General features: G+C 33.1%; 2 protein-coding genes across 7 annotated transcripts; one reads left to right on the top strand and one right to left on the bottom strand.

Moving 5' to 3' along the window:
- Positions 1-596: 596 nt before the first annotated feature.
- On the top strand, positions 597-13,326 carry LOC140006537 (uncharacterized). Of its 2 annotated transcripts, XM_072048593.1 has the most exons (10): positions 597-962; positions 2,645-2,798; positions 4,217-4,391; positions 5,151-5,266; positions 7,158-7,217; positions 8,739-8,886; positions 9,326-9,392; positions 11,901-11,972; positions 12,101-12,166; positions 12,908-13,326. In XM_072048593.1, exons 1-10 carry the CDS (start codon positions 735-737, stop codon positions 13,040-13,042), a joined length of 1,221 nt encoding a protein of 406 aa, XP_071904694.1. In that variant the 5' UTR covers positions 597-734; the 3' UTR covers positions 13,043-13,326. The 2 variants fall into 2 exon arrangements, with proteins under 2 accessions (XP_071904694.1, XP_071904695.1); XM_072048594.1 differs by lacking the exon at positions 4,217-4,391 and having other exon boundaries at positions 604-962; positions 5,216-5,266.
- Positions 13,327-15,016: 1,690 nt separating this feature from the next.
- LOC140006536 (BTB/POZ domain-containing protein At5g17580-like) lies at positions 15,017-22,730 on the bottom strand. Of its 5 annotated transcripts, none has more exons than XM_072048590.1 (4): positions 22,423-22,730; positions 17,075-17,201; positions 16,928-16,997; positions 15,017-16,774 (listed from the first exon to the last, which is right to left on the bottom strand). In XM_072048590.1, the coding sequence occupies exons 2-4, from the start codon at positions 17,107-17,109 to the stop codon at positions 15,152-15,154; spliced, it is 1,728 nt and encodes a 575-aa protein (XP_071904691.1). In that variant the 5' UTR covers positions 17,110-17,201; positions 22,423-22,730; the 3' UTR covers positions 15,017-15,151. The 5 variants fall into 5 exon arrangements, with proteins under 5 accessions (XP_071904691.1, XP_071904689.1, XP_071904690.1 ...); XM_072048588.1 differs by having other exon boundaries at positions 17,075-17,180; XM_072048589.1 differs by having other exon boundaries at positions 17,075-17,173.
- Between the last annotated feature and the right edge of the window lie 1,746 nt (positions 22,731-24,476).

Below are 24,476 nucleotides of genomic sequence, written 5' to 3'. Positions count from 1 at the left end.
AAAACTCGCAATTCAAACAACGCAATAACTTTTGCCACTCTCACATATTAGACCAAATATTGTGTTAGTTTAGCTCTCAATCAACTTCAACATCCTAACAAATAGGCAATAATCTTCGTGATAAGCAATTAGAATACTATGGATTTGGAAGTTGGATTTCAAATATGAACAAAATTGACAAACAAAGTTGGTTGATGTAATAACTAACAAAGAAAATGCTTACATTTTTTTTTTTACCAAATACATAAATTTTAAATTTGTTACTACGAGTATTTTCTATTAAAATTATTATACATATTGAACTGTGAGAAGAAATTCTCCAATAGATTATTTTGAAATTTTCATATATGCATATGATTAAAGTAGTGAAAGTGAAGAAAAAATATCTAAGCATAGGATAAACGAGAAAGAATAGAATAAGAAGAAGTGTCATTTGAGAATTATAAATTGGATTATTAGTTATCAAAGGTAATTTATAGATTTCATAAATGTAAGGGGTTAATTGCAACTGATCATTAATTACAGGGGGCTAAATATAATTAAACCTTAAAAGAATTTTGTTGGAATATAAGAGCAATTAATTCACTGTGGCACATACCTCACTTTCAAACTTTTGACCAAAAGCCTCCCAATACTTTCCACGACTTATTATATATATTTTATTCATCCGTGGATCAAAAATTAAAATTTCAAATTCCCAAAAAATTTTAGCTCAAAATTTTGCAGAAGAAGCCATGGCTTCGCCGGCAGACAACAGCGGAGGAGAAGACATTGAGCACGGTGGTGGAGTGGCAGTGGAGATGACCGCAACCGCCGCAACAGAATCATTATCACCTTCTTCTTCTCCTATGGAGGACGCGATTTCAATTTCCGATGAACATATTACTCCATTGTTGAATCAATCACAAAGACCTAGAGTCAACATCTTCTCCGTTTCTCACTCCAGAAGAAGGCCTGTTAAGGTGAATTTCGCTGAAAATCTTGCAAAATTTCAACATTTTGTCTGTTCATTTCAAGTATTTATGGAGAATTTTTTTTTTTGGCTTCAAACATTTGTTTATTTGTGTAATTTACAGTAGAAATAATGTTCTATAGATAGTTAATTACTCAAACGGAAAAAAATGTTTATTTATTTGATCAAGCCGAGCTTAGTATAGTAGATTTTTGGAGCTAGTATTTGAAATTCGGATATGTTTCTAATCTAAGTTGAACTTCACTCCTTAAAATTGCATAGACTTGACTTTGCTTATACTGGAATCGTATTCTTTTTGTTGTTGGGTGATCACTGTCAATTATATTTCTTGAGAAACTACTTATGAATAGGAAAATATATGTAATAGTTATTTATTTGTGATAAAGGATGAAATTTCAAAGCTTTGAATATAAGCTACTTAATTTTCGATTTTTGGTTAGTTGTGTTGAGCTGGCGATCAAAGTTTTGTGCTATTATAAGGTTGATTGTTTGAAAAAAAGGGTTGATTATTATTTGAAAGGGAATGGTTTTAGATCCAGTACTTTACCTGTTTGAAAGACGATGAATATCTGGTAGTATCAAATGCTGGATCGGTGGATGGTTTAGTAAGATGGATTTTATGGCCAAGTGATTCTAAGTTTGATAGATTATCAGGAATTGCTGAAGATTGAGCTGAGAAATTGATGAAGATGAGATGGTTTATATTCTTCCCATTGGAAATTCCATGGAACTTGTTCACTTTATTGGTTTTCTTCCAATACTTTAGGAAGCATAATTGACAATTTCTAAGTGGGAGAGAAAACATTAATGACAGTTAACCTCCTCAGATGGAAGCCCAAGTATCTGAATTTCTTTTAATCTTGTCCCAGCTGTTTAATTCTGTTAGTACTCTTGAAGGGGCAAATAGACTATTCTGTCATTGCTGGTGATTGTTTACTGTAGTTAACTCTAAACACTAATTACAATTCACTGACCAAAACCCTTACTGGAAAAGGGGAGTAACGGCATTATTTGCCACTTATTTCTACATAACTTAAAAGAACTTGATTACCTACTGAAATATCATTCTCTTTGTTTTACATGACTGGTGTTAGATTTCTAGTGGATTTGGGATATTGCTCTTTCTCCTTAAATTTAATTGAATGCTATAAGTAGCTCTTTTGTATCTGTTACTGTTTTCCTTTGATTTTTTTTTTTTATAGTTTTCTGATGTTGTTTGAAAATATGATGAGTCAAAGTTACATCTGTCTGAAATAGGAAGTATCAATTCTTGCAGTAGGATGAGTATTTAGTGGTTGGCTGATCATTATGATTAAATTGAAGCTTCAAAAGTCTTTGTTTTGGCTGTCTAGTTTTTATTGTCTTTTAATTTTCTTGAGTTGGGATTCTCATGTAAAGGCATTGTACTGCTGCTTGATTCTTGTGTTTTATTCCAATTTACACACATATATCAAGAAAAAAAATTTCTAGTCTTGTTCAGAATGCATCAGTGGGTAGAATTTGTTATCTGGTTGATGGCTAGTATTTCATGTGCTAATTTGGTTTCCCAGAGAAGTAAATTGTTTCTGGCCATAGTTTTATTGGTATGAATCACTTATGCTTGTTCTGCTTCAAATATGTTGGTTAAACATAGGAAAGGCTATTATATTTCTTACTTTTAGTATCTTACAGGAGCAAATAACAAGATTGGCTGAAACAGAGACATCACCATTCGTGCAGTTTACCGTTTGGATATGGGATGGTTCTAGGTACTCTGGTATGCTATGCATGGCCTTATCATCTATTATCTACTGTATCATGGAAGTTCTTTCAGATGTTTTCACTGGTAAGTAACTCACTGATTCAATTTACGAATAATAGCTCTCAATCAAACAAAAAGTTATTTTGAACAAGTTGTTAGTTGCTTAGCACTTTGAAGAGAGATCTTTATTTCTGTGGTTTCAATTATAAGCTTTGTGTGATTTATTTAGTTATCATCTTTTTTCTTGGTGTGAATAAACATGAGGCCAATTACATCTTCCTTTACGAGAAAGAGATTGGTGAAGATTTGTCCTCTCATTAATAACTTTATGTGATCAATGTAAGGAGTGAAAGCTAATCCTTCCGAACTATGTAGATGAAAATTTGGGCCTTCAATTGAAAAGGTGGAGTACATGATTCGGGCTTGAAGGTTCCTTATCTTTCAAATATGGGAGCTTCCCTCCTCTCCTCCATGACTGGCTGTATTTTCTTTGACTATGTCCCCCACTCGACCATGGAAAATATTGTATGCATAGCTTTAAATTATGGTGATGTCAAATAGTGGTCTTAGGAGTCAAAGAGTCAAAGACATTTAAGGCATATATAAGCTTAATTATGCCAGAGATTTCCTCTTATCTCCTTTACGTTGAGATTTCCTTCAGTTAAATCCTTTTTTGGTTTGTCAAAACTAATGGATTCTCCAGTCCTTTGATGACCATAATACATAGAGTAATTGGATGGTAAAATATCCAATTAGAAATATAAAGTTGAACCATTATATGAAGAGATGATATTTAGATGTTTTCATGAAGTAATAAATCATTAAATTTTTGTCTTAGTAAATGTAATTAACTGATTGACAATTCTTTGGTGAATTGACTGGATATTACTCTTTTTTCCTCTATAATTGCAATGTTTCTTTTTTTACTAGTTAATTTATTTTGTTTAGAAGTCTGAATACATCCTTTTCTTTTTTCTGCTTAATTAATGCAAATGTGGGCATTTCAGCTAAAGCTGAACAACTATTTACATATTTGAGAATTGTGAGAAATGTTTCAAGTTCAATATGCTGCTTTCCATTTAAAATTGGACCATGGATCTGCAAGATTTACGGTGCCCTGGCTCTATAAGTCACCATGTTACAGATTTTTCTGTTTTTAGTGCTTGGTCAGCTCTGCAATATTAGCTTCAACCACGATAATGTCCATCTTGAAACTCAATACAGATTTTTAATCAGAGCAAAGAGTTAGATGTTAGAATGGTGGTTTTTGGTAAATCTTAGAAGTATATTATGTAGCATTCGTTCTGAGTTTTCGTGATTACCCCTTTATTTACTTTGATATGAATCTCTAATTGAAATGGGTCCTTTTATACTTTCATCTTTCGTCATTAAAATGACAGGGTAATCTTTTCATTCAGGGCATGTAATGTCTTGTCTCTTCCCATGCTTCAAGTTGTGCCCATTCTAATGGAATAAATCGTTTTGCTCATCCTTAATGACAGCTCAATCAATTCCTCTTTTTGAGATGGCATTTACCAGATGTACAGTTATTTTGATTTTGTCGTTTGTATGGTTGAAAAGAAGCAGACAGCCAATATTTGGTACATCAAGTGTCAGAAAACTATTGGTTCTAAGAGCATTCATGGGATACCTCTCATTGTTGAGTTTTATTTATTGGTGAGTTCTAATGCTTGAACCAATTGAGTTGCATTTGGTCAGACTAACAACTTAGTAAGCTCAGCTGCTGATCTTGTTTATTGTAAATTTCTCTTCCATGCAGTTTATACATCATTTTAATAAGTGGAAGCATGATTTAGCCTTTTCCGAGGACTTATTACAGATTGTATCTATACTCTGTTGCTACAGAAGTGCTTCTTTTAAGTCTTGTCTGCAGAACTTAGAGTGCTTTTGAGATTGTGTATAAAGCCACTATATTTTTATCTATCTTACATTTTTACTTTCTGGTTCTTAAACATTTTCTAGATGTACACATGCTAAATTATTTTGTTTTGTCAAATACAGCTTTTGAGCTTACACAATATTACACACCACTATGCAAAAACTGTATCTGTTACAACGCTGCTTTCAGTTTTTCAAGTAGCACTTAGATCACCCTTATTGGCAGTTGGAATGATAATAAATCTGCTCATGTTCTATTCTTTGACTTTCTAAGGAACTCATTTGCAGCATTTTTAGCCGTTATATAATTTCTTTTCTCTTCTATTTTTTGGGTTGTTCGTCAGAGCTAGTTCTTTTTTTTGGGGGGGGGGGGGGGGGGAGGGGAGGGGGGTTGATGTTCTCATTTGCATAATTAAATATTTTGTTCTTTTATTTTACTCTGCTGTTCCATGCGTTTGGTTTTTCTTTTTTGGTGAGTTATGTTTGTGGACTTTGATGATTTACTTGTGACAATGTGTGAGCTAATTTCCTTTTCAGCATTCAAAGAGTACCTCTTTCTCAGGCAATCATGTTGAACTTTACTACTCCAATTGTGGCTGCAGTTGCTGCAAGAGTCATATTGCATGAGAAGTTAAAAATTGCAGAAATAGGAGGTAATTTTCTTTGTTATTAGACATTCTACAGTGACAATATATCTGTAATTTAGGCAACTATTACATGTACTGCAAACCTATTTGCAATTATCAGTCTGTTGGAAGTAGAAGGTAATCTGAAGAGATAAGGATAAAAGTCTAGAAGTACTGCTTAGTAGGCCTTGGACACAACTAGGTCTTTTGAAGAGAAAAGGAGAAAAGTTTACAAGTTCTCCATGAAGTAGAAAATTTCCTGAAGACGCATTGAGAAAAGTTTTCAAGTACTACTTAGTACGACTTAGACGGTCTAATTGAAAAACGAAGTTGGTTAAGGAAATTATGCAATCTTCATTGGTTAAGATTAAGGAATATCGGATTTCTGAGTATTGAAATTCTTCTGGTAAAAGAGGAAAATGAAGCTTTGAATTAGCTCTAAAGAACAGGTAAGTGCGAAGTTTGACCTAAATACTAAAGACATTAGGCTTGTAATAACATCATACACTCTAAAAGAATGGCTGCAAAGCTTGAATTATAGCTACAAGAAGGGTCATCGTTAATTGGAGCATTTGGGATGCCCTACCTTGGGACATTGGCATCAGATACTACACAGAGAAATATTGTTGAGACCAGCTAAATCTGATTGAGGTTGACTTTTGTGCCTTAGCAACAAGTTATCCTTGGTGTTTTATCGATTGCTGATAGGACTTGATTCCAACCCCAAATATATTTGCGCTTTTAAAACCTAATCCAAGTGGACTACATGCCAAACCTAAAAAATACATAAAAAGTACTTCCAAAATTTCTGAAATATCTTTGATGCAGTTATATTGGAAACCATGCTCAATGCTAGAGGAATCATTAATATACTGTGACAGCATTACATAACCCAAAACTGTTTCCAATCTCTGAACATGGTTTTTTTTGAAGTTAGCCAATGTTTGCAGTAAACTTACTCTTCCTTAAATTTATTGCTTCATTCTGTTGATTATAGAAGACTTGATTTCTAGTGGCTAAAACCAAACGAAAAACATTCTTAAGAGCAAAGGGCAGCAGATGCAGGTCTTCTGCTTATTGACATGTGATGCAGTATTCTCCAATAAGAACTCTCATTAAGGCTCAGCGTCCGTTGTTTCCAGGGAGGCACCTTGAGGACAAGTTTCTGTAGGATTCCTTATTTCAACTCCCGAACCAGCTTTAGCATCAAGCAGCTGAATTACTAGATTTTTAACAACTGGGCCTCTAACAGATAATTCATCATTCATTAATCCTCCTACTTAGGCTGAATCATCAAACTCACCAATATATGCTTTCCCATGTTGCTTGCCTCTAATCAGAAAGCTGGTCCTCTTGTTATATAGGAATCTAAAGCATGCCCCAAAGATTCTTTTCATTGGACAAATGGTTCAAGATCTCGTTTCTTGTAAGAGCCATTCCACAGGGACAAGCAAATTGGAAGATAAAATAGGTCAATGTTACCTTAATGCTCAGAAAATACACCATGAATGCCAAGAAGTTTTAGAAGTTTTGTTAGTAAGATCATTATTGATGCAACAGTGGGGTGTTTAATTAGGGAAGGAATGAGCATAATTAGGGACAAGCTCACATTGCTGCTTTTTCATTCCGAATTTGATGTCTAACCATATCCTTGTTGCCTATGTTGAATCTGAAGATCACAGTGCATTAGAAGTGTTTACTAGTTAGTTGGGTCATTTGGAAGACTGTAGGAGACAAGTTCGTCATTTCCAATTTTTACTTCACCTTTGGGTGTAAAGAGGTTTCAAGTTTTCTATCTTCTGTTCCAGCTATATCTTATCTTTCATTTTGCTTGTTGTGTCCCTTAAATATAAATATTCTTTTTATTTTGTATTCCTCTTTTTTGTTCATTTTGTGTTTACTTTGACCCACTCTACAGGTCTTGCTTGCAGTTTCTTTGGCGTACTTTTTATCTTCCGGCCAGTGCTCAACATACAAGGTAAACAAGCGAGTTTGTGGAGCTTCTTATGTAATTCTATGAGACTGGCTTCTTGAAGAAGGAATGCAACTTATTAATTTTGAGTATCGATATTCCCATGTACCTGCATTTTCATTTTCCTTATGTTTGTTTCAACTTCTATAACAATGATCACATTATACAGAACACAACCTGTTAAACTGAGTCAAGTAAGCATATTTCTCTAAATATATGGAAAGATATATTTGCAGCTGTCATTTCTGCCTAGTGTAAAAGCCTGATGACATATTAAAAGCTTAGTGTACTTAGTGCATGGATCTTCAAACCTTATCTTAATGCCAACTTATCAGAATACAAAATATTTCTAGCTATGCAATCCTTATGCATCTTTGACATGGGTAATTCCATTTTATTCCTCAAATTTAGCATCCAAGAGTTCAAGGAAGCTAGATATTTAATTGCTTTTTAATTAAAAATAAGAATAAGCTGGATCTTGGAAATAGTTCTAGAGAAAGAAATAAAAAAAGTTCAAGCTGTTATCAAGATTTGACAAACTTTAGCGTGAAACTGGGATACTAAATGCAAGAAGTAATAGATACTTCTATGGCACTGTCCTAACTTGCCAGTGCATCTCTTTACACAGCTCAAATGCTTATACAGTCTCCATTTGTCCATGTTCAGTTACTAGAGTACCACTAAGATCACAAATCTCCTTTCTGAATTGTTGCAAGTGAACTACCTTTAAAAGAGAAGAAAGATAACATTACCCAGCTGAAGCTAATCTAGCTTAGGCTGTCCTTAATCCTTATGTAAATGTTTTCAGGGTTAGGAATATATTCGGCATGTTTGCTCCAAAGGATTCCTGTTTGAATTCAATTCCAAACCATTAATTTTGCTAAAGCAGCGGATAATCGGTGATTATTTTTCCTAGCTTACAATTTCCTGACTGATATTTTGCCACAACACTTAGAAGAGCTGTCATTTGTCATTTCATTTTGAAAGCTATGCAGAGGATTGCCATGTATTCTCTGGTAGTTGACCCATGAAAGGTCAAGAAAGCATTAGTTTTTTCTATGGTATTCATGGAAATTTTAAAGGTCTATGCTACTATGCAAGAGAAATCTATACTCTAATTAGTAGTACAATGATCTGAAATGCTGTAAAATCAGAAATTACCCAGGATCTCCCTGTTAATTAGCAACTATCCTGCAAAGCTTCTCTCAAAATTCTAGTTTTCTGGTTGCTGTTATTATTTATATTTGTAAGAGCACTATTTCCATCTATACTTTTTAACTAGTTAGCAAGTTCCTAAATTTTTAATATCTTAAAGCCTTCTAAAATAAGTTTTACCACCATAGGCATAAAACCATTTAAGGATTTTCATTGTCCTCTACTATTTTCCTTGGGATCATAAATAAGAGGAGTGATAAAATTTTTCTGCACCCTCTGATGTTCTAATAGTATAATCAGATACCTTATGTCCTGCTTTAGCATTACTGAATTGTTTGTTATTAGTGTCATTTGTCCAACTTTTTGTGGCAGGCTCAACTGAAGCTGGAGAAGCAAATATTTCTTATGTCAAGGGAAGTAATCATTTATATGCAGTTCTAGTTGGTTTAGTTTCATCAACAGTTGGCGGAGTTAGCTACTGCTTTATAAGGGCTGGAGCTAAGGCAGCTGATCAACCTTTGTAAGATCAATGGTTTGCTTGTCTGGTTCATTGATTGATTTGTACATATTTACTTCCTACACTTCAGAAGATGGGTGGGATGAGTATAGTTGACTAGTGGGGAAATGGAGGGAGAAAAGAACTTTGGTTTACCCCATTTAATAAAGTTACATTTCTAAAACTTTTGGTCCTATTTATCAATGTATATTTTGCTCCTTTGGTTGTCTTCTTACATTAATAAATATACTAGAGTTGCTTTCCTATGACATTGAGAACTGTTATTTGTCTTTTTGGTTTGAGGCTTTAATCAGATAGACCAGTGATATTCATCCAAACAAATTGTGATGTTAGTTTTCATCTTGGACACCTTTGAAGTATACAAATTACATGAGTGGGTATGTCATAATTGGCCTTTTTATCTGTTCCCAATTTTTCTGATAGTTTTCTTTTGATGTTTCAGACTCACTGTCTTTGCATTTGGCTTATTTGCCACTCCTGCTGCAGCAATATGTGCATTCATCTTTGAAGTAAGATTGCAATTTGAGTTAAAATTTCTTATTGCTGTATGTTTGTATCATTCATTTCATGTTTCTTTATGAGCTATTGCCTAGATGTGTTATTACATGCAAGTTTATGGATATTTGAAATGATGATGTTTTCCAAATTAAATTGAAAAGGGTTGCAATTATTTGCTTATCTGAAAGCTATTGCATCTAGTTGCGCCATGACTTGTTGTGACTGTCAAAAAAAAAAAAAAAAATTATTGAGACTTAAATCACTTGGGGACTGGGTAGGTGGTGAATGTGGTGCAAGTCTTTTCATATGAAATTTCAAGAGATCTAAGGTGCTTCTACTCCCTTTTTAATGTTACCAATGTGCTCTAATGCGTGATTTGTAATTGTGACGGCTGCTAGAAATGTAGTTCCTTTTTGTGTAATGAGGGTGTATAACTTTCTCATATATGTTGTTTAACACAATTTCATTTGGATGAGTTAAACTTTTAAGTGATTATTCTGTGCCATTAGTTGCTGACAATTTTCAGGTTTCATTTGAACTGATATCTCCTAAAACGCATTTAAAAAAAAAAAATATTCAACTGAGTATCTTTATCTTTCTCCATTTATCTTGTCTTACAATGTGCCCATGCCTTTTTAATGTTAAAACTGAAAAGTAAAGGTAATTCATCATTGGTTTCAAGCTGTTTATAGATACTATTTATTTCTTATATGCTTTTGCAAGTTTCTTTTGCTTTTTGTATGATATTTTGGTCACCACTGTATTCTAGTTGGGGCTCTCATTAGGGAAGTACTGTTTTTCTTTTGCTTTTTGTATAATATCAGTCCATGCACTAAAGGCATTAGGAAATAACAATGAGCGAATGGAAGCTACTTTAAACAGCCCTAAGAACTTTATAGCAAGGTGCTTAGGAGCTCAGAACTCACAAAAAAATGATAGAGAAGGGATAGCTCAGTATGTTAACCCCCTTCATCCCCCTCGTGGAAAAAAAGAGACTAAGGTATCTGTAAGAGAGAAGGATTAGTCTGTTTAGTCTCCTGCATAACAAGACTCAGTCCCCTTCACTTTTATTGCTCATGTAGTTTCTTTTGTCCAAAATATACACTTTCTTGGCTTGGGCATAGAGTTTGGGATGATTACTCCTATCTGCCGTCATCCTCAAAAAGATTCTGTGCTTTTGTGAAGACATGCAATCTCATGTTTCATTTAGGTTTAGGACATACAATCTCATTAAAAAGACTTATTGTAGACTTTTCCTTTCAATAATCTTCTCTTACTCTATCTATAGCCTGAAGATAGACTAGTGTCATGTCATTTTTTGTGGTTTCAAAAAATTCCTTACTGGTTTTGAGTTACTAGATTGACTATATATCACCTCCTAAATCAACAATTACATTCTCTCTGCTTATTTAGCACACCCTTGTGTAGCACACAAATGGAGTGTGCCTCAAGCAGTGGTAATAACAATATTATTAACTTTTCAACAGACCTGAATGCCGGCGTTTTTCCTTTCAACTATGCAGCTTATATCTTGCCATCACAAGGACAGAAATAAGGAGAAGAATTACAAAAGAGCTTTTTTCCTTTTTTACTTTCTTTTTATAGAATCCTGACCCCAATAAATCATACAAAAAATGTTGCTTCTACTATGGTTGTCTGATGAGTGCATTGGATCTACTTGGTTTTATTGTGGCTTTGCTTGGTAGTCTATTTTTTCCTTTTTGCCTAACAGATTATAGCAATTTCAAACTTATTTAGTTTTATTGGCATAAACTACTCAAGTAAAAGCAAAATTCTAAGGAAGTTTATCAGCAGATAATCTTATGCCTTTGTTTACTGATAAAGCTAATATGAAAGTTGGAGTTCAAATATAATCAACAACTTGACTAGAAAATCAAATTGTATAAGGTACTAATGGGATGGTTTTGTTACTGAATGTAATTTAGAAAGCCAACATATACTGCCACATAAAAGATTAGAAAATGCAAGTGCAAATAAAAGAAAAAAAAGGTAGATTGTTGGAGTTGTAATTCTTACATGGTCACGGGTTAACCTCGAACAGCAGAATCTATTGTTGCTTGTCGATTGTCATCCTGAGATAGATATACCTATGGGCACATTTTAATCTTGTGAAAATTGTTTAGAAGGTCCTTTTATGTGCAAGAAAATGTAAAAGGTCAGATCCAATGTACAAGTGGAGTCTTTTGGCCATATATATTTACTCCGTAGGTAAATGCTGTAGCCTTTCTATTCTCTAAGTGAATTAAGCATTAAGATGACACGAGCTTTTAATCATATCTCTTGGTTTAGGTTCTTTTGTTGAATAAAGATTGTAATTTGTAATCTTTTGCTTCGAATGGCATGGACAAAAGTATGTAAATGATCGTCTGATGTGTGCTTCTTTTGCGTGTTTTAGACATTGCACTGATTTAAAAGACATCTGCTGTTTACCAACTACATGATGTATCATTTTTTATCTTGCTTTCTTACAACTATTTCTTTTTCGTGTACTCATGTAGGGTTTTGTGCTTCCTGGTTTTTATACTCTTCTTCTGATGGTGATACTTGGTTCATTAGCTTTCTTGGCAGAGGTCACTCTCTGAAGCTCTAATCCTTTCACATTGTTTGAATTTCAAAATTTGATCTGAAAACGAATTGTGGCTGAATATTGATCATAACTATTTCTTGGATGCCCATTGACACATTTTTCTCTCTTCAGATAACTGTAGCACGTGCACTTCAGCTTGAGAAAACCAGCAAAGTTGTGAATATTCTGTATCTTCAGGTATTATGTAGTGCTTCATACTGTACCATTTAGTCTGGATATGATGCAGTTCTTTTATACCAGCTGTCTCACTCTCTATGTGGTAACATTCAGTTAGGAACATGCAGTGTCTTTCTGATGATGTCATGATACATTTTATGGCTTTGGTAATTTATATATTAAAAAAAGGTGGAAACAAACTGGCCTATTATTGTGGGAGTTCTCCTGTATCTGTAAGTAGTTATGTGATCACATTGACTTAATGATTTTTTTCTTATTTTTTGGATAATAACTTTGACTTAATGACAGTATGCAACATTTGATCAGTTGTACTGACAGTATGTAATAACACTGACTTAATGAGTTTTTCCATATGCCTCCACATATACTCGAGATTCATATCTACGAGAATCCTTGAAAGGGAAAAATATGCAGTTGTATGCTTTCATGTTTGTGATAGTGTCTTATGGAAGTGTTAGATTTCTAATCCGCTCCGCAATTTACAAGCCGGGAAAGAAGTGTTAGCTAATAGGAAGTTGTTAGTTAGTTCAAACACCACGATTAACAGTGTAGCAGTTAAAGGCCCTGTTGTTAGCAGTTAGATGGAGTTTGGAATTTGGAATTTGTTGGGCTCTTGTATAATTATTATAGTTGCTGAATTGATATCCTAATTTCATGCTAGTTACACGACTGCATTTGAAACCTAACACAATATCTCTTGCTAATTGCATCCTCTTTCCTTCTCCTTGGTGTTGTTATTAGGCTGCTTCAACTCAATTGCTTGGAATGAGCTTATCTAGAATAGTTCCAACATTTGGTAGACTAGTTGGCTGTACACTTATCTTGATTTCAGCATGTTGTACTATGTACGTTGGACCCGAAAAAGAGGTTGATTGAAACATTTTGTTGTTGAACTCAATCTGTCGAGGATATATTCACCCCAATTCGGTGCAGAAAAGACTCTTTTGTGCTTGCCTTCATGCCAAAAGGGTTTCAATACCACCTGTGACTTTACAGCTCCTACCTGCGTATCAGCGACAGCTTTATTGTGCAAAATAGAGATGACAAGGATATCAATATAGACTGTACTATAGAATTTGTGACCATCTTGTATTTTTTTTACTCTGGGGGGAGTTTTGCAGGCAACAGCTTAACAACGTGCTAATTTTGCTGCTTGCTCATTTTTGCATCTTCTTGTCCTAATTCAAAACGATTTTTTAAGGGTCAAAAAATATAAAGATGTTGTTTCTTTGTCGAGAATTTCCATTAATGTTGGAATCATGATGTGTGTCTATACATGTCTATATATATATATATATACACACATATACATATATATTGAGCACCAAGAAATCTTCAATCTGATGTTCATCTAAAATAAGATTAGATGAGTTTGCCTCTTCTCTAGATAAAGCGTATGCAGTAACAATCCTTTGCTATGCTTCATTTTGTCAGAGAAACCAATTTACAATAACATACAATTTGTTTGGGCAATTCTTATTGAAGTTAATTCATCTAAAATAAGATTCTCAGTATTCCCATCAGTTCAACAAAGCTAAGTTGGGATAAATAACGCCAAAGCAATTAATTCATCGAATTATTCCACCAAAAGAAGGGGAAAAAAATTCGGTCAAAAAATCGGCAATGATAATGAGAGGTCTGTTACAATGCTGAGTGCCAATATTTCGACTACAGTGTTAATTGATAATGAAAATATTAGAAAATCATAAATTTAAAAAGTATGTTTTGAAATATATTATGGTTAGTCAATTGTTCAAAAATGCTGCTGAAATTATGAAATACAAAATGAGGTACATACGCAAGAGAAGTAAATAGAAATCTTTGTGGCAAAGGTTCGCTTGGATGGCAAATTTTGGCTCTTTACTGCAAAGGCCATTTGTATTGACTTTTGCAAAAAGCGTACCTTTTTTTTTTGGGTATATATAGCTGTACATCCCATGAGATACCACAAATTATCAATTAACAGTGTCGCCACATCTAGGACACCATTTTAAAAAAAAAAAATTCTTTTTGGGATTCGAATGCAAAAGTTTGCAAATGGTGTTGAAAAAAATGAAAAAGGAAATGATATGTCAAGGTGCTGCATAGCTCAATTGCAGTGACCCTATATGAAGAAATGGTGTGCATTTCCCCCTAAATTTGTGACTTTTTTTTACATTATTTCTAAAAATTTGCCCAAGTGAGGTGACAAAGTGTATACATGCAACCATTGGGCTTTGGTCTGCCCTCCCTCGTGCATTAGCGGGAAGTATAATACTTCCTTTCGTCATAAGATTTAGAAAATGCATTAATACACTTGTCTGGTTTAAAAACTCACCTCCAATCTCGTACAAGTCTAATTACGCTCTCCCCTCTAGCATAAGAGTAGAATAGATTGTTGACGTTAGATCCAAAAGAGAAAGAAAAGGCAGGAGGTGGGGAACAAAGTGGATATATCCAATATTGGAATGATAAAGGGTGATTCCGTATTGCGTTGAGAGGGCAAAGCATGATTAACGCTACATAAAATATCAATGGAAAAAAACTTGGTGCAATATTGCAGAACAGGTAGCACAATTTGCTTGAAACTCAGATCATGGCTTCATTTGGTTTTTCTATTGCCACCAACCATCCTTAACACTAGAAGAAAAGAACTTAATTCTGCATTCACATTTGATGCAGGAAATGATAACCAACAAAAATCTGTATCATCACAGGTGCTGTGCCGTACTATGGAAAATTACATAGTTTCACTTTCCAACATAATCTAAGAAGTAGAAAATAACTTTTGACTTAGCAACAAATAATTGAAAAAATGAAACTTGAAATGAGAACCACTTAAACTAGAACTGCCAAAAGATCAAGGTCTAGTTAGAGCAGAACATTCATAGTCGTCCCATCAATTAATAAGCAATCTCCAGAAATATCCTATCAGACATATTCAAGTCAAAAAAACAAAAGAATAAGGAAAAAGAGTACAAAGAAAGAAAGCTGATATTTGCATTCCTATTTTGGATGGACCTTCTTCTTCTTGACATGGCAGTTGCAATCATGCATGCTGGTTATGCATCCTAACTTCCTCTTCATTTCTTTCCACATGTTCACTTTTCCTTTTCTAGCTTTCCTGCAGCTACCATTCAGGATTTCCCTTCTCATCATATCGCATTCTCTTTCCAGTTCCAACACTTTGCTGCTCATCTTTTCCATCTCTGCCTTGATCACTTCTTCTTCGCTGTTGCAACCCCTTGTTGCTGCTTCCTCTTCCTCTTCCTCTTCCTCTGCCCCTTTTAAAAATAATCTCCCCTCCTCTGATCCCTTGATTTCCTTTGGCATAGTCTCTCGCATTTGCAACTGAACTGCAAATAGCACTTGCACCATTACTCTCACAGGCAATCTTTCATTCCTTGAAGCATGTAAGCAAGCTTCTGGAGACATCTTGCTGCAATCCAACAGGTGGCATACCTCTTCTCTCTCAGATTCTGTCAGATATCTATGCTTGTCTAAGTAGATATCTATAGCCCTGTACATTCCATCTGAATTTTGTAGAATTCCTCTAGATGCTGCAAGTGAAAAGTCAGCAAGTGATATAAATGTGCTCATCTTTAAGTCTATGTCACTAGCAATTTCAATCAGAAAGTTCTCAATAAGTTCTGCCACTGTGATCAATTCATGTCCATCTTTTCCAGTATAATTGCGATAGAAATTCTTCATGAGCCTCCTCACGCATTCTGTGTCATACCGTTCTTCCTTGGCATATCCTTGAGAAGGTATCAGGAGATCTTTCACAGTCGCCTGGTCTAATTGCTTCCCAATCCTGATTTCAAATCCATTTCTACACTCGTTACTAGCATCCAAGGCTATTGCAGACCGTAGCATTTCAAATAGTAATGCGCAGGGTATTAGTCCTCTTGCATTTGGTAACATTCTCTCCACTGCTTCAATTATCTCTCTCTGGATACTTTTCTTGTAAATTGAACCATCATCCCCTTCTTTCATGCTGAAAAGTACCCACTTTTTTGCATACTGACATACAGCTGCAGCTATGTATTCTGCTGGGATTTCCCGCTCAATCATTGCACCAATGATGGGCTCATAGAGCCTGAGAGACAATATTGACAAATCTTCAGATTTCCATTCCAAAGCAAAGAGTTTCCTCCGCACATTTGGCCTGAAGTAATTTTCATTGTCCTCTCCTTCATCATTGGAGGTCAAGTCCTTGAATGATTCTCCAAGAAGATGTGGATGTTCCAAAGCCTTTAAGATTATTGATTCGACACAGGCACCAACCAGGCCAAGATCCGCTGCTTGTTGAAGAATATCCTCTGCGGCCTTGAGGGCTCTAATGGATTTGTTCCAACTAGAAACAACTTGGTGTTCAAAGAAGTCCAGAGCCTTGCTGAACAAATTATTGGTGCAGTGGCTCTCAGTCATTCCAAGGTAGTGGGCTAGGCAAGCAACATGCGTGACATTTTCGGTTGACAGGTTGATTTCGTAACCATGGCAGAATCTTGCAACTAGCTCAAATGTTTCTGGGTCAGCAGGGGCATCTCTAAGAACATTTGTGAGATCCTCACTTGGATGATCTTTGAGCAACACAGCTAGCTTTGATGATTTAGAAGCCAGAAGTTCCTAATACAGTTAACAACTATCAGATTTATATAAACTTTAAACAAAGCAGAAGGGATATCTAAATCAGGGCCTTTAAAAGACAAGATTTCCTTAACCAATTAGAGGATGAAAAAAATGGGAAGCGAAATGGCTGCATCTAGAGGATGTTCTTACCCTGTCTAGTGTAAAAGGTACACCATCAACACAAAGTTGCACTTCTGATGATGCTTTAGATTTTGACTTCCTGATCAAAGAAGAAAAAATGGTTTACAGAATTGATTCCTAGATTAACAAAGAAGGGTATGGTCCTTAACTTATTACCTGGTTGCAGAATCTATAAACTGCCCGGTGGCCATTATATATAGCTTCCAGTGATACAACAAATTGGTTCCAGAACAAGGAGATGATGATTATTCAAATCTGCAAGCTAGACAAAAATCTTGAAACCCTGAGATCAAATTATTCTCCAGTAATACAACAAATTAGTATGTTCTTAACTTGGTTCATTTGCAATAATATACAGATATTTGTGAAGCAACAACAGTGCATCTGAGGTGATATGTAATGCAGTAACCATAACTTAAGTTTTCCAGCCCATACTTCAATCAACAGATGCTCAATTGAAACTTAAATAACTTCTGGTATCAGTGTTACATTGAATACGGTATAAACTTTTTAGCTACATAATCATGAAATTTAGTGCTTATTTTGAACAACAAAGATCCTGTAGATGATGTAAAGAACAGTTTTCAATGGCTATAGGCAGCCTAATGTGTAACTCAGTCAAATTAAAGCCAAGTATGATCATCACTCACACTAAAAGACCATTGCAACTTGTGATTCAATTCCAATAATTGCACCAGCAAAAAATATAACCAATAAAACATGCGTGTCATAATAGACATCAAAATGCACTGTAAAACTTCCCCAAAACCACGTTTTAAAAAGACAAATTGGTAAACTAGAGGAAAATTTTGGAAAATAGTGAAGTAATAAAGGTGTGGAAAATAATGGTAGTACCTTCTTGAAGGGCTTTTTCACCTTAGTACTAGATCCAGCAGCAACACAAAAGTTTTGCATATTTTGTGAAAGCTGAGAATTCTCTTCATTGTTACTAGACATATAAGTGTAGATGAACATATAACATGTGAATGTTTATCCTACTGTTTGACTCTTCCAACGTTCAACCCAAAAATCAGGATTTCTGTTAGGGATAATTTCAGAAATCTCCTTGAGGTTTCTGATAATTGCATTGCCCTCTCTTGAAGTTTTGAAAATACCACTTACCTCCCCTATTAGTCATTTGGAACCCAATGCTTATCTCATAAATGGTGACATGACTATACTATCCTTACAACTTAGGAAATATTACGTATTTATATGGAGAGAAACAATTTAGTTACTTGTACTAAATTAACCATGATTTTGAATATAAAAAAATTGAAAATCTTGAATACTAAATTTTATAACGATAATTGCTAGCATTTTAAAATTCTTTTTCTATATTTTAGTAGTTCTTATAATTTCTTTCTCCTAAACAAAGATTAAAATTCTGATTAAATATTATTATTTCATAATTTTTTCATAAGAAAAACAAGATGAATATGAAAATACACAAAAGAGGGTAAAGTATTAAATATGTTTACAATTAGATTTTATTAAGTTATGGATAAAATGTAACTGCACATAATCTATTCTTTCCCTTCTTTTCCAAAATATTTGGTCTTTCTTTTATTTTCTTTGTATAAGTAATCCAAACAAAATGGTTAGAAAAATTTTTTTCTACTTTGATTTATTTGCTTTTCCATTAAAATCATACCCTTTTATTAATCCAAACGTTACTTGAGAGTTGTATTTTTTTTAAATTACAAATGATGGAAATTTCTATTCATTTTCTATACACTAACAGTATATGCATTTTTACCATTGGATGCACGACACATAATCTGAATCTAAATTTGAAACCCAAATTTTGCGCAAATATCATTCATCGAACCGTGATAGTGTATACACTGTTAGTATATATAAGAGTTACTCATATTTTTTATCATTTGCCATCTATAGTGATTTTTTTCTTATAAAGGCCATACTTGTTTTGTTCAATTCCTTTTCAAAATCTTTCAAATTTTGATACTAATAGCTAGTTTGAATGTTTAGCTTAGAAAAAAAAACATGGGAAATGTTAAGTTATGAAAGAAAAGAAGAGAAGAGTTTTTAATATTGTTTGAGAATTAAAGTAGGAAAAGGCATGATTTTGGGTATATATGTCAATAAAAATTTGTTTAGTATACCCTTGAGGACAAAATTGGCATTTAGAAAAATTTTATTAGGCATTCTTGGCTTTTGTAATGCTTTCCGCCTGCATTTGGGCGGAAAACTTTGGTAGTCATAACAATGGGAGCTCATTCGTCCAAATTAGACGCTTTTCATCCTTTGCTGTTCTTTAAAAACTCCCAAATACTAGAAAGAGTGTCTTTTTTATCACATTTTTTTTCATCAAATCGCAGCTCCCAAACTAGTTATAAGAGTTTAGAAAATTTTTGCATAAATCTTGATTCCAAATTAATAAGTTTTCCTCTCCAATACTTTGATTTTGTTATTTTATATAGTACTATGAAAATGGTTATTATTACTAAATTCTATTACATTCATGCTAGGGTTTAGTCTTTATTATCTATTTTTAACTAATACTTCCTTTTGATAACCAATTAGTAATAAGTTAAGGGGTATTTTTGGTATGAAATATTCTTCTTACTCTTGAAATCATTTTTTTATTGTTGATTTTTTGAATTAGACTAATTTGTTACAAGAACATTAGTTTTAAGGGAGGTTAATGATATTTTGAAAACTTCAAGGGAGGGCAGTGAAACTGTTATAAACCTCAGGGGAGGTTTCTGAAATTATCCCTTTCTGTTATTTTCAAATCTCTGAAAGATTTAGATGGATAAAACCAAGAAGAAAATAAGAAATGAAGCAAGAAAAGTTCTACAAGCCATACTAGAACGTTAGCTAGATTTAAAAAAAAAATTAAGTTATTTTCCGAAATATAATTAACAAACTAATTTTCTTGCAAAATTGATATATCCACCAATTATCACCAACAAAATATTAATGTGGTTGGACACAAACTTGAAAATGTGACCACAAAGATTCTTATTTTTTTTCCAAGAAAAGAAAACAAAAAATGAAATTGACTTCCATGATTTATTTTATTTTATTTTGTTTTATTTTTTTTTGTGGCGAATATAGCATGGTAATTTTGGTAGTTTATAATTTTATATGGTTCCTTCTTGATAAAAACTGTTTTTCACATTCCAAATGCTACAGTAAATGTGTGTTTCAAAAACAACTCCAAAAACACCATATCCAAACAATATATCAAAAACAACTCCAAATAAATATTTAATATGTTTATTTCAATTTGTATATTTCAATTATGTATATGATATATATATATATAATATTAATTTAAATATATTTATTTATACATATTATAAATATTTTATTTTATAAATAAATATATATTGGATAAAATATATTTTTATATATTTATAATATATTTATATAAATATTATATATTATAAATTATATAAATGATATATAATAATATGTAATTATACATTTATATAAATATTATATATTATATATATTTGATATATACATAATATATATTATATATATTATACATTTATATAAATGTACATTTATACATAATATATATATTTATGTATATTTATAATATACTTTTATATAATGTATTATATATAATATAATACATTTATAATATATTTATACATTTATATTTAATATATTAATACATTTATACATAATATTAACATATATTTATAATATATTAATTTATACATTTATATAATATTCATTTATAATTTATACACATTTATACATTTATAAATATATTTATATTATGTATTATATATAATATATTTATTATATATATATTTATATGTATTATAAATAAATATATTTATTTATAAATATTTATAAATGTATTATAAATGCATAAATGTATATAAATATAAAAATATAAAATTTATAATTTATAATTTATACATTTATACATTTATATAATATTCATTTATAATTTATACACATTTATAATAATATACATTTATACATTTATAATACATTTATATATTTATTTATAAATTTATTATAAATGCATAAATGTATAAAAATATAAAAATTATAAACTATAAATTATAATTTATACATTTATATAATATTCATTTATAATTTATACATAGGGGTGCAAACGAGCCGAACCGAGTCAAACATTGAACTTATCGAGCTAGACTCGACTAAATAAGAAACTGGCTCGAGTTCGACTCGATAAGGCTCGATTTACTCAACTCGACAAGAGCTCGAAATGGCTCGAATTCAGCTCAAAAATTTCTATCACTAAACATAACCAGCTTTATTTAACCTGACTCCAATAGCACGTTTTAACCTATTCAATGCCTTGCAAACTTGAATATAACAATTCCAAACATGAATTAAAAGTAACAACAAACAAGTTTTTCATTGTCCAATAAATGAGATCAATTTTTTTTTCAATAACAGCCCATCTAGTAACAGAAATATAACAGAAATGAAAGAAAAAGGAACATCCTGAAGCATACAAAGTGCTCCACACGATTAACTCTGTTGAGAAAGTATGAAACAACTTCTAAGCAAAATGAACATCCTGAAGCATACAAAACTGAGCCTAAAACATAAACAGCAAAAAAACCCAAATTGCAGCTAGTAAACTCTTTTCCTAATGTCTATAAACTCCTGTTTTCCCAGGTTTGGAATATTAAATTTAGTGCAACGCAAATCCAATCGTAACATAAGCCAAGATTATGTAAAATAAAAAAAATCATATCAAAGATTATGTTTAATTACCTTCTTAGTTGAGTTTTGCATATTTACTCTTACCCTTGACTAAATATCATCAAAGTCATTCCATTTACTCTTAGTGCACAAATCTGTCATATCTTTAACATTTATACTTTCTCCTATCACCAGCAGCCGAAAAGGCCATTTATACTTTAACATTGATTAAGTTCACTAAGCACATAATTTCTAAACGCAATCCAGCTTGCATTTTCTAACAGGACAAGCTAAAAATTACCCCAGAATGAGAAAATAAAAAGTGAACAATCAAAAACTACAAACCAAAATTATTTCAATCAAACAGAAGGTATATTCCATGAAAATGTATGTAAGAAGTTAAAAAAAGAAACCCAACGTTCTTACCAATCTTCAAAAACCGTCCTAAATCCAAACTCAAAAAAAAAAAAAAAAATAAGGAGAAAAAAATACATAGACAAAAACGCTTGTTCCAACTTCCAATCAATATCAGTACAATCTTAATTCACCGAATACCTGAGAAGAGACAAATTTTTTTTTTCGGCTAATTGATTGAAATTGGGGACGGAAATGGGAAGGAAGAGGAGATCTAAGTCTAACGAGAGCTCCAGCTCCGTCGCCATTAACAGGAAAGAGGAAATTAATAGTAATAATTTTACATCTATACATTCTACAACAGGAACGAGGTGAAGAAGTCGATCTGGCTTTAATGACAGGAAACAATCACTTATTCTACCACCAAGCATCATTATACAGCAACAAAAACAGAGAATAAGGGAATAAGAGTGATGGATTACCTGTTCGCGAGGCCCTCCACCAATGGAGCTGATGAAATGTCTACCGTAGCTGAGTCTAACGTTGGCCAACAAACTGGGACTCGGAGAGAAAGGGCTCTTCAATTGAAGGACGGCAGTGGTGGTGGCAGAAGTGGCCAACTGGTGAGTGGTGAAAACAGTGGTAGCGGCGGCTAGGGTTTGCTTTTGATTTGGGGAAAGAGGAATGCCGAGTTGCCGACAGCGGAACAGCCGAGTGGGAAGAAGAAAGAGGCGTGTTTGTGTTAGGGGTGTCCGCTGTCTTGGACTCTTGGTCCTTAGTCCTCGGAGAAATTGTATCTAGTTTCTAGTTTAGTAATTAGTTAAATAAGTAGGGGTATTTATGTAATTTTACACGGCTCGCGAGGCTCGAACTCGACTCGTATTATAAACAAACTAGTTCGAACTCGATATTGACTAAGCTCGAGTCGAGCGTTGACCGAACTGCTCGCGAGCAACTCGATTCGTTTGCACCCCTATTTATACATTTATAAATATATTTATATTATGTAATATAATACATTTATATATTTTTATATAAATATATTTATTTATAAATATATTATAAATGTATAAATGTATATTGTTATAAAAATATAAAAATTATAAATTATAAAAATACTCGAAAATATGTTTTAAAAATACATCAAAAAATAATCCATAAAACATTTATAGTAGAAGTTTGGAATATAGTTTTTGAAAAATAATTACAAAAACAACTAATTCAAACGGACTTGTATTTGAAAAACGAAATGCTACAGTGCTGTTTTTGAAAAACAACCCTAAAAATAGCTAATCCAAGCAGAGCCCATGTTTCCATTCCCTTTCTTGCTCAGACTACAAGAAGCGACTTCAAGTTTCAGCCACCAGAAAACAGCAGCAAGAACAGCAAGAGCAGCAGGAAGAGCAGAAGCTGCTTTCTCGATTAAGTGATCAGATATGTGAGTATCTGTGCAATAAGTAATAAAATACTCAACGCCTAACAACTACTAAACTAGGCAGCTTTAAAACAACTAACTAATCTACCAAGTAGGAGATCATTCTTGCACTTCAAATGTACAAGTGAGCAAGGTAACTTCATGGTCCATTAATTCTTCAAACTTAGCCTGCTCCTTGCTTGTATGGTGAATGATCAAGGCTCTTAAAGCTTCCTTCACCTTCTTGGATCTTGATCTTGTCATCGGACCATCAATGTTGACCAAAGGATCCTTGACCCAAGGTTGAAGTTATTGCACACCCTTATCCGCATCACTCTCTCTCAATTACATGTGCTAAAGTTGGTAAAAAAATTACTGTTATACATAATCTTGTTTTACTCAAAAATAAATACATACCCATGTTTGTTGTTATCTGAGTCATGAACAATCTAACATTTATTGAGGTACTGATTTTCTTAGATTGTATGTTTGCTTTTAACTTTCTTGGTTGTCTAGTGCAGAGTGATGAATGGTCCTATTGTATCTATTGTGAACTTGGTTCTGAAGGAAATTCCTTTCTCCAGGAACTTGTCGTTAGTACATTTATTGGTGGTGCATTTATCGGAAGCATAAGGTCTGGTCTTCTTGTGGATAAAGTTGGTTTTCAAGTAGACACAATACCTCTTGTTCTTGGTGCAATCATCAGGTAATTGCTTTCCTATGGACTCTGTTGGTGTTGCTGTTTATTTCATCCTGCAATATTTCAGATGTTTAAAAGTATTTGTCAGTGAAATCATGGTTTTTGTATTCAATTTGTCCACCAAGCTATACTGCCGGCTTGTTGGAATATCCACAATAGTGACTAAACAGTTGAATCTAAGGGAGTTGAGGTGTTTTCTCTAATAAGCTCTCATATAACATAAAGAGAAAAATCTATGTGCTTTTGTGCTACTTGATTCTCCATCTTAGTTTTATACCCCATCTGAGTTATTCTGCTTTCGTGATGATTGATCAGGTATGCAACGTTTTGGTGTGTCTATTTTTGCTTGAACTGGTGAAGAAATTTGGTGTGGCTCCAGTTTATGCAGGCTTCAGCAGATTTTCCTTGATTGCAGCAAACAT

The sequence above is a fragment of the Coffea arabica genome, chromosome 5e (assembly GCF_036785885.1).
Source record: "Coffea arabica cultivar ET-39 chromosome 5e, Coffea Arabica ET-39 HiFi, whole genome shotgun sequence".
Classification (NCBI taxonomy): domain Eukaryota; kingdom Viridiplantae; phylum Streptophyta; class Magnoliopsida; order Gentianales; family Rubiaceae; genus Coffea; species Coffea arabica.
This window is presented reverse-complemented; position numbering and strand designations above follow the sequence as displayed.

Excerpts from the sequence above, each read along its gene's own strand:
- LOC140006537 (XM_072048593.1), top strand. The coding sequence starts at position 735 with ATGGCTTCGCCGGCAGACAACAGCGGAGGAGAAGACATTGAGCACGGT. Across the intron at positions 2,799-4,216 it reads TCTTTCAGATGTTTTCACTG|CTCAATCAATTCCTCTTTTT; the intron begins GTAAGTAACTCA and ends CCTTAATGACAG. Across the intron at positions 7,218-8,738 it reads GCCAGTGCTCAACATACAAG|GCTCAACTGAAGCTGGAGAA; the intron begins GTAAACAAGCGA and ends TTTTTGTGGCAG.
- LOC140006536 (XM_072048590.1), bottom strand. The coding sequence starts at position 17,109 with ATGGCCACCGGGCAGTTTATAGATTCTGCAACCAG. Across the intron at positions 16,998-17,074 it reads TTTATAGATTCTGCAACCAG|GAAGTCAAAATCTAAAGCAT; the intron begins GTAATAAGTTAA and ends TTCTTTGATCAG. Across the intron at positions 16,775-16,927 it reads TACCTTTTACACTAGACAGG|GAACTTCTGGCTTCTAAATC; the intron begins GTAAGAACATCC and ends TAACTGTATTAG.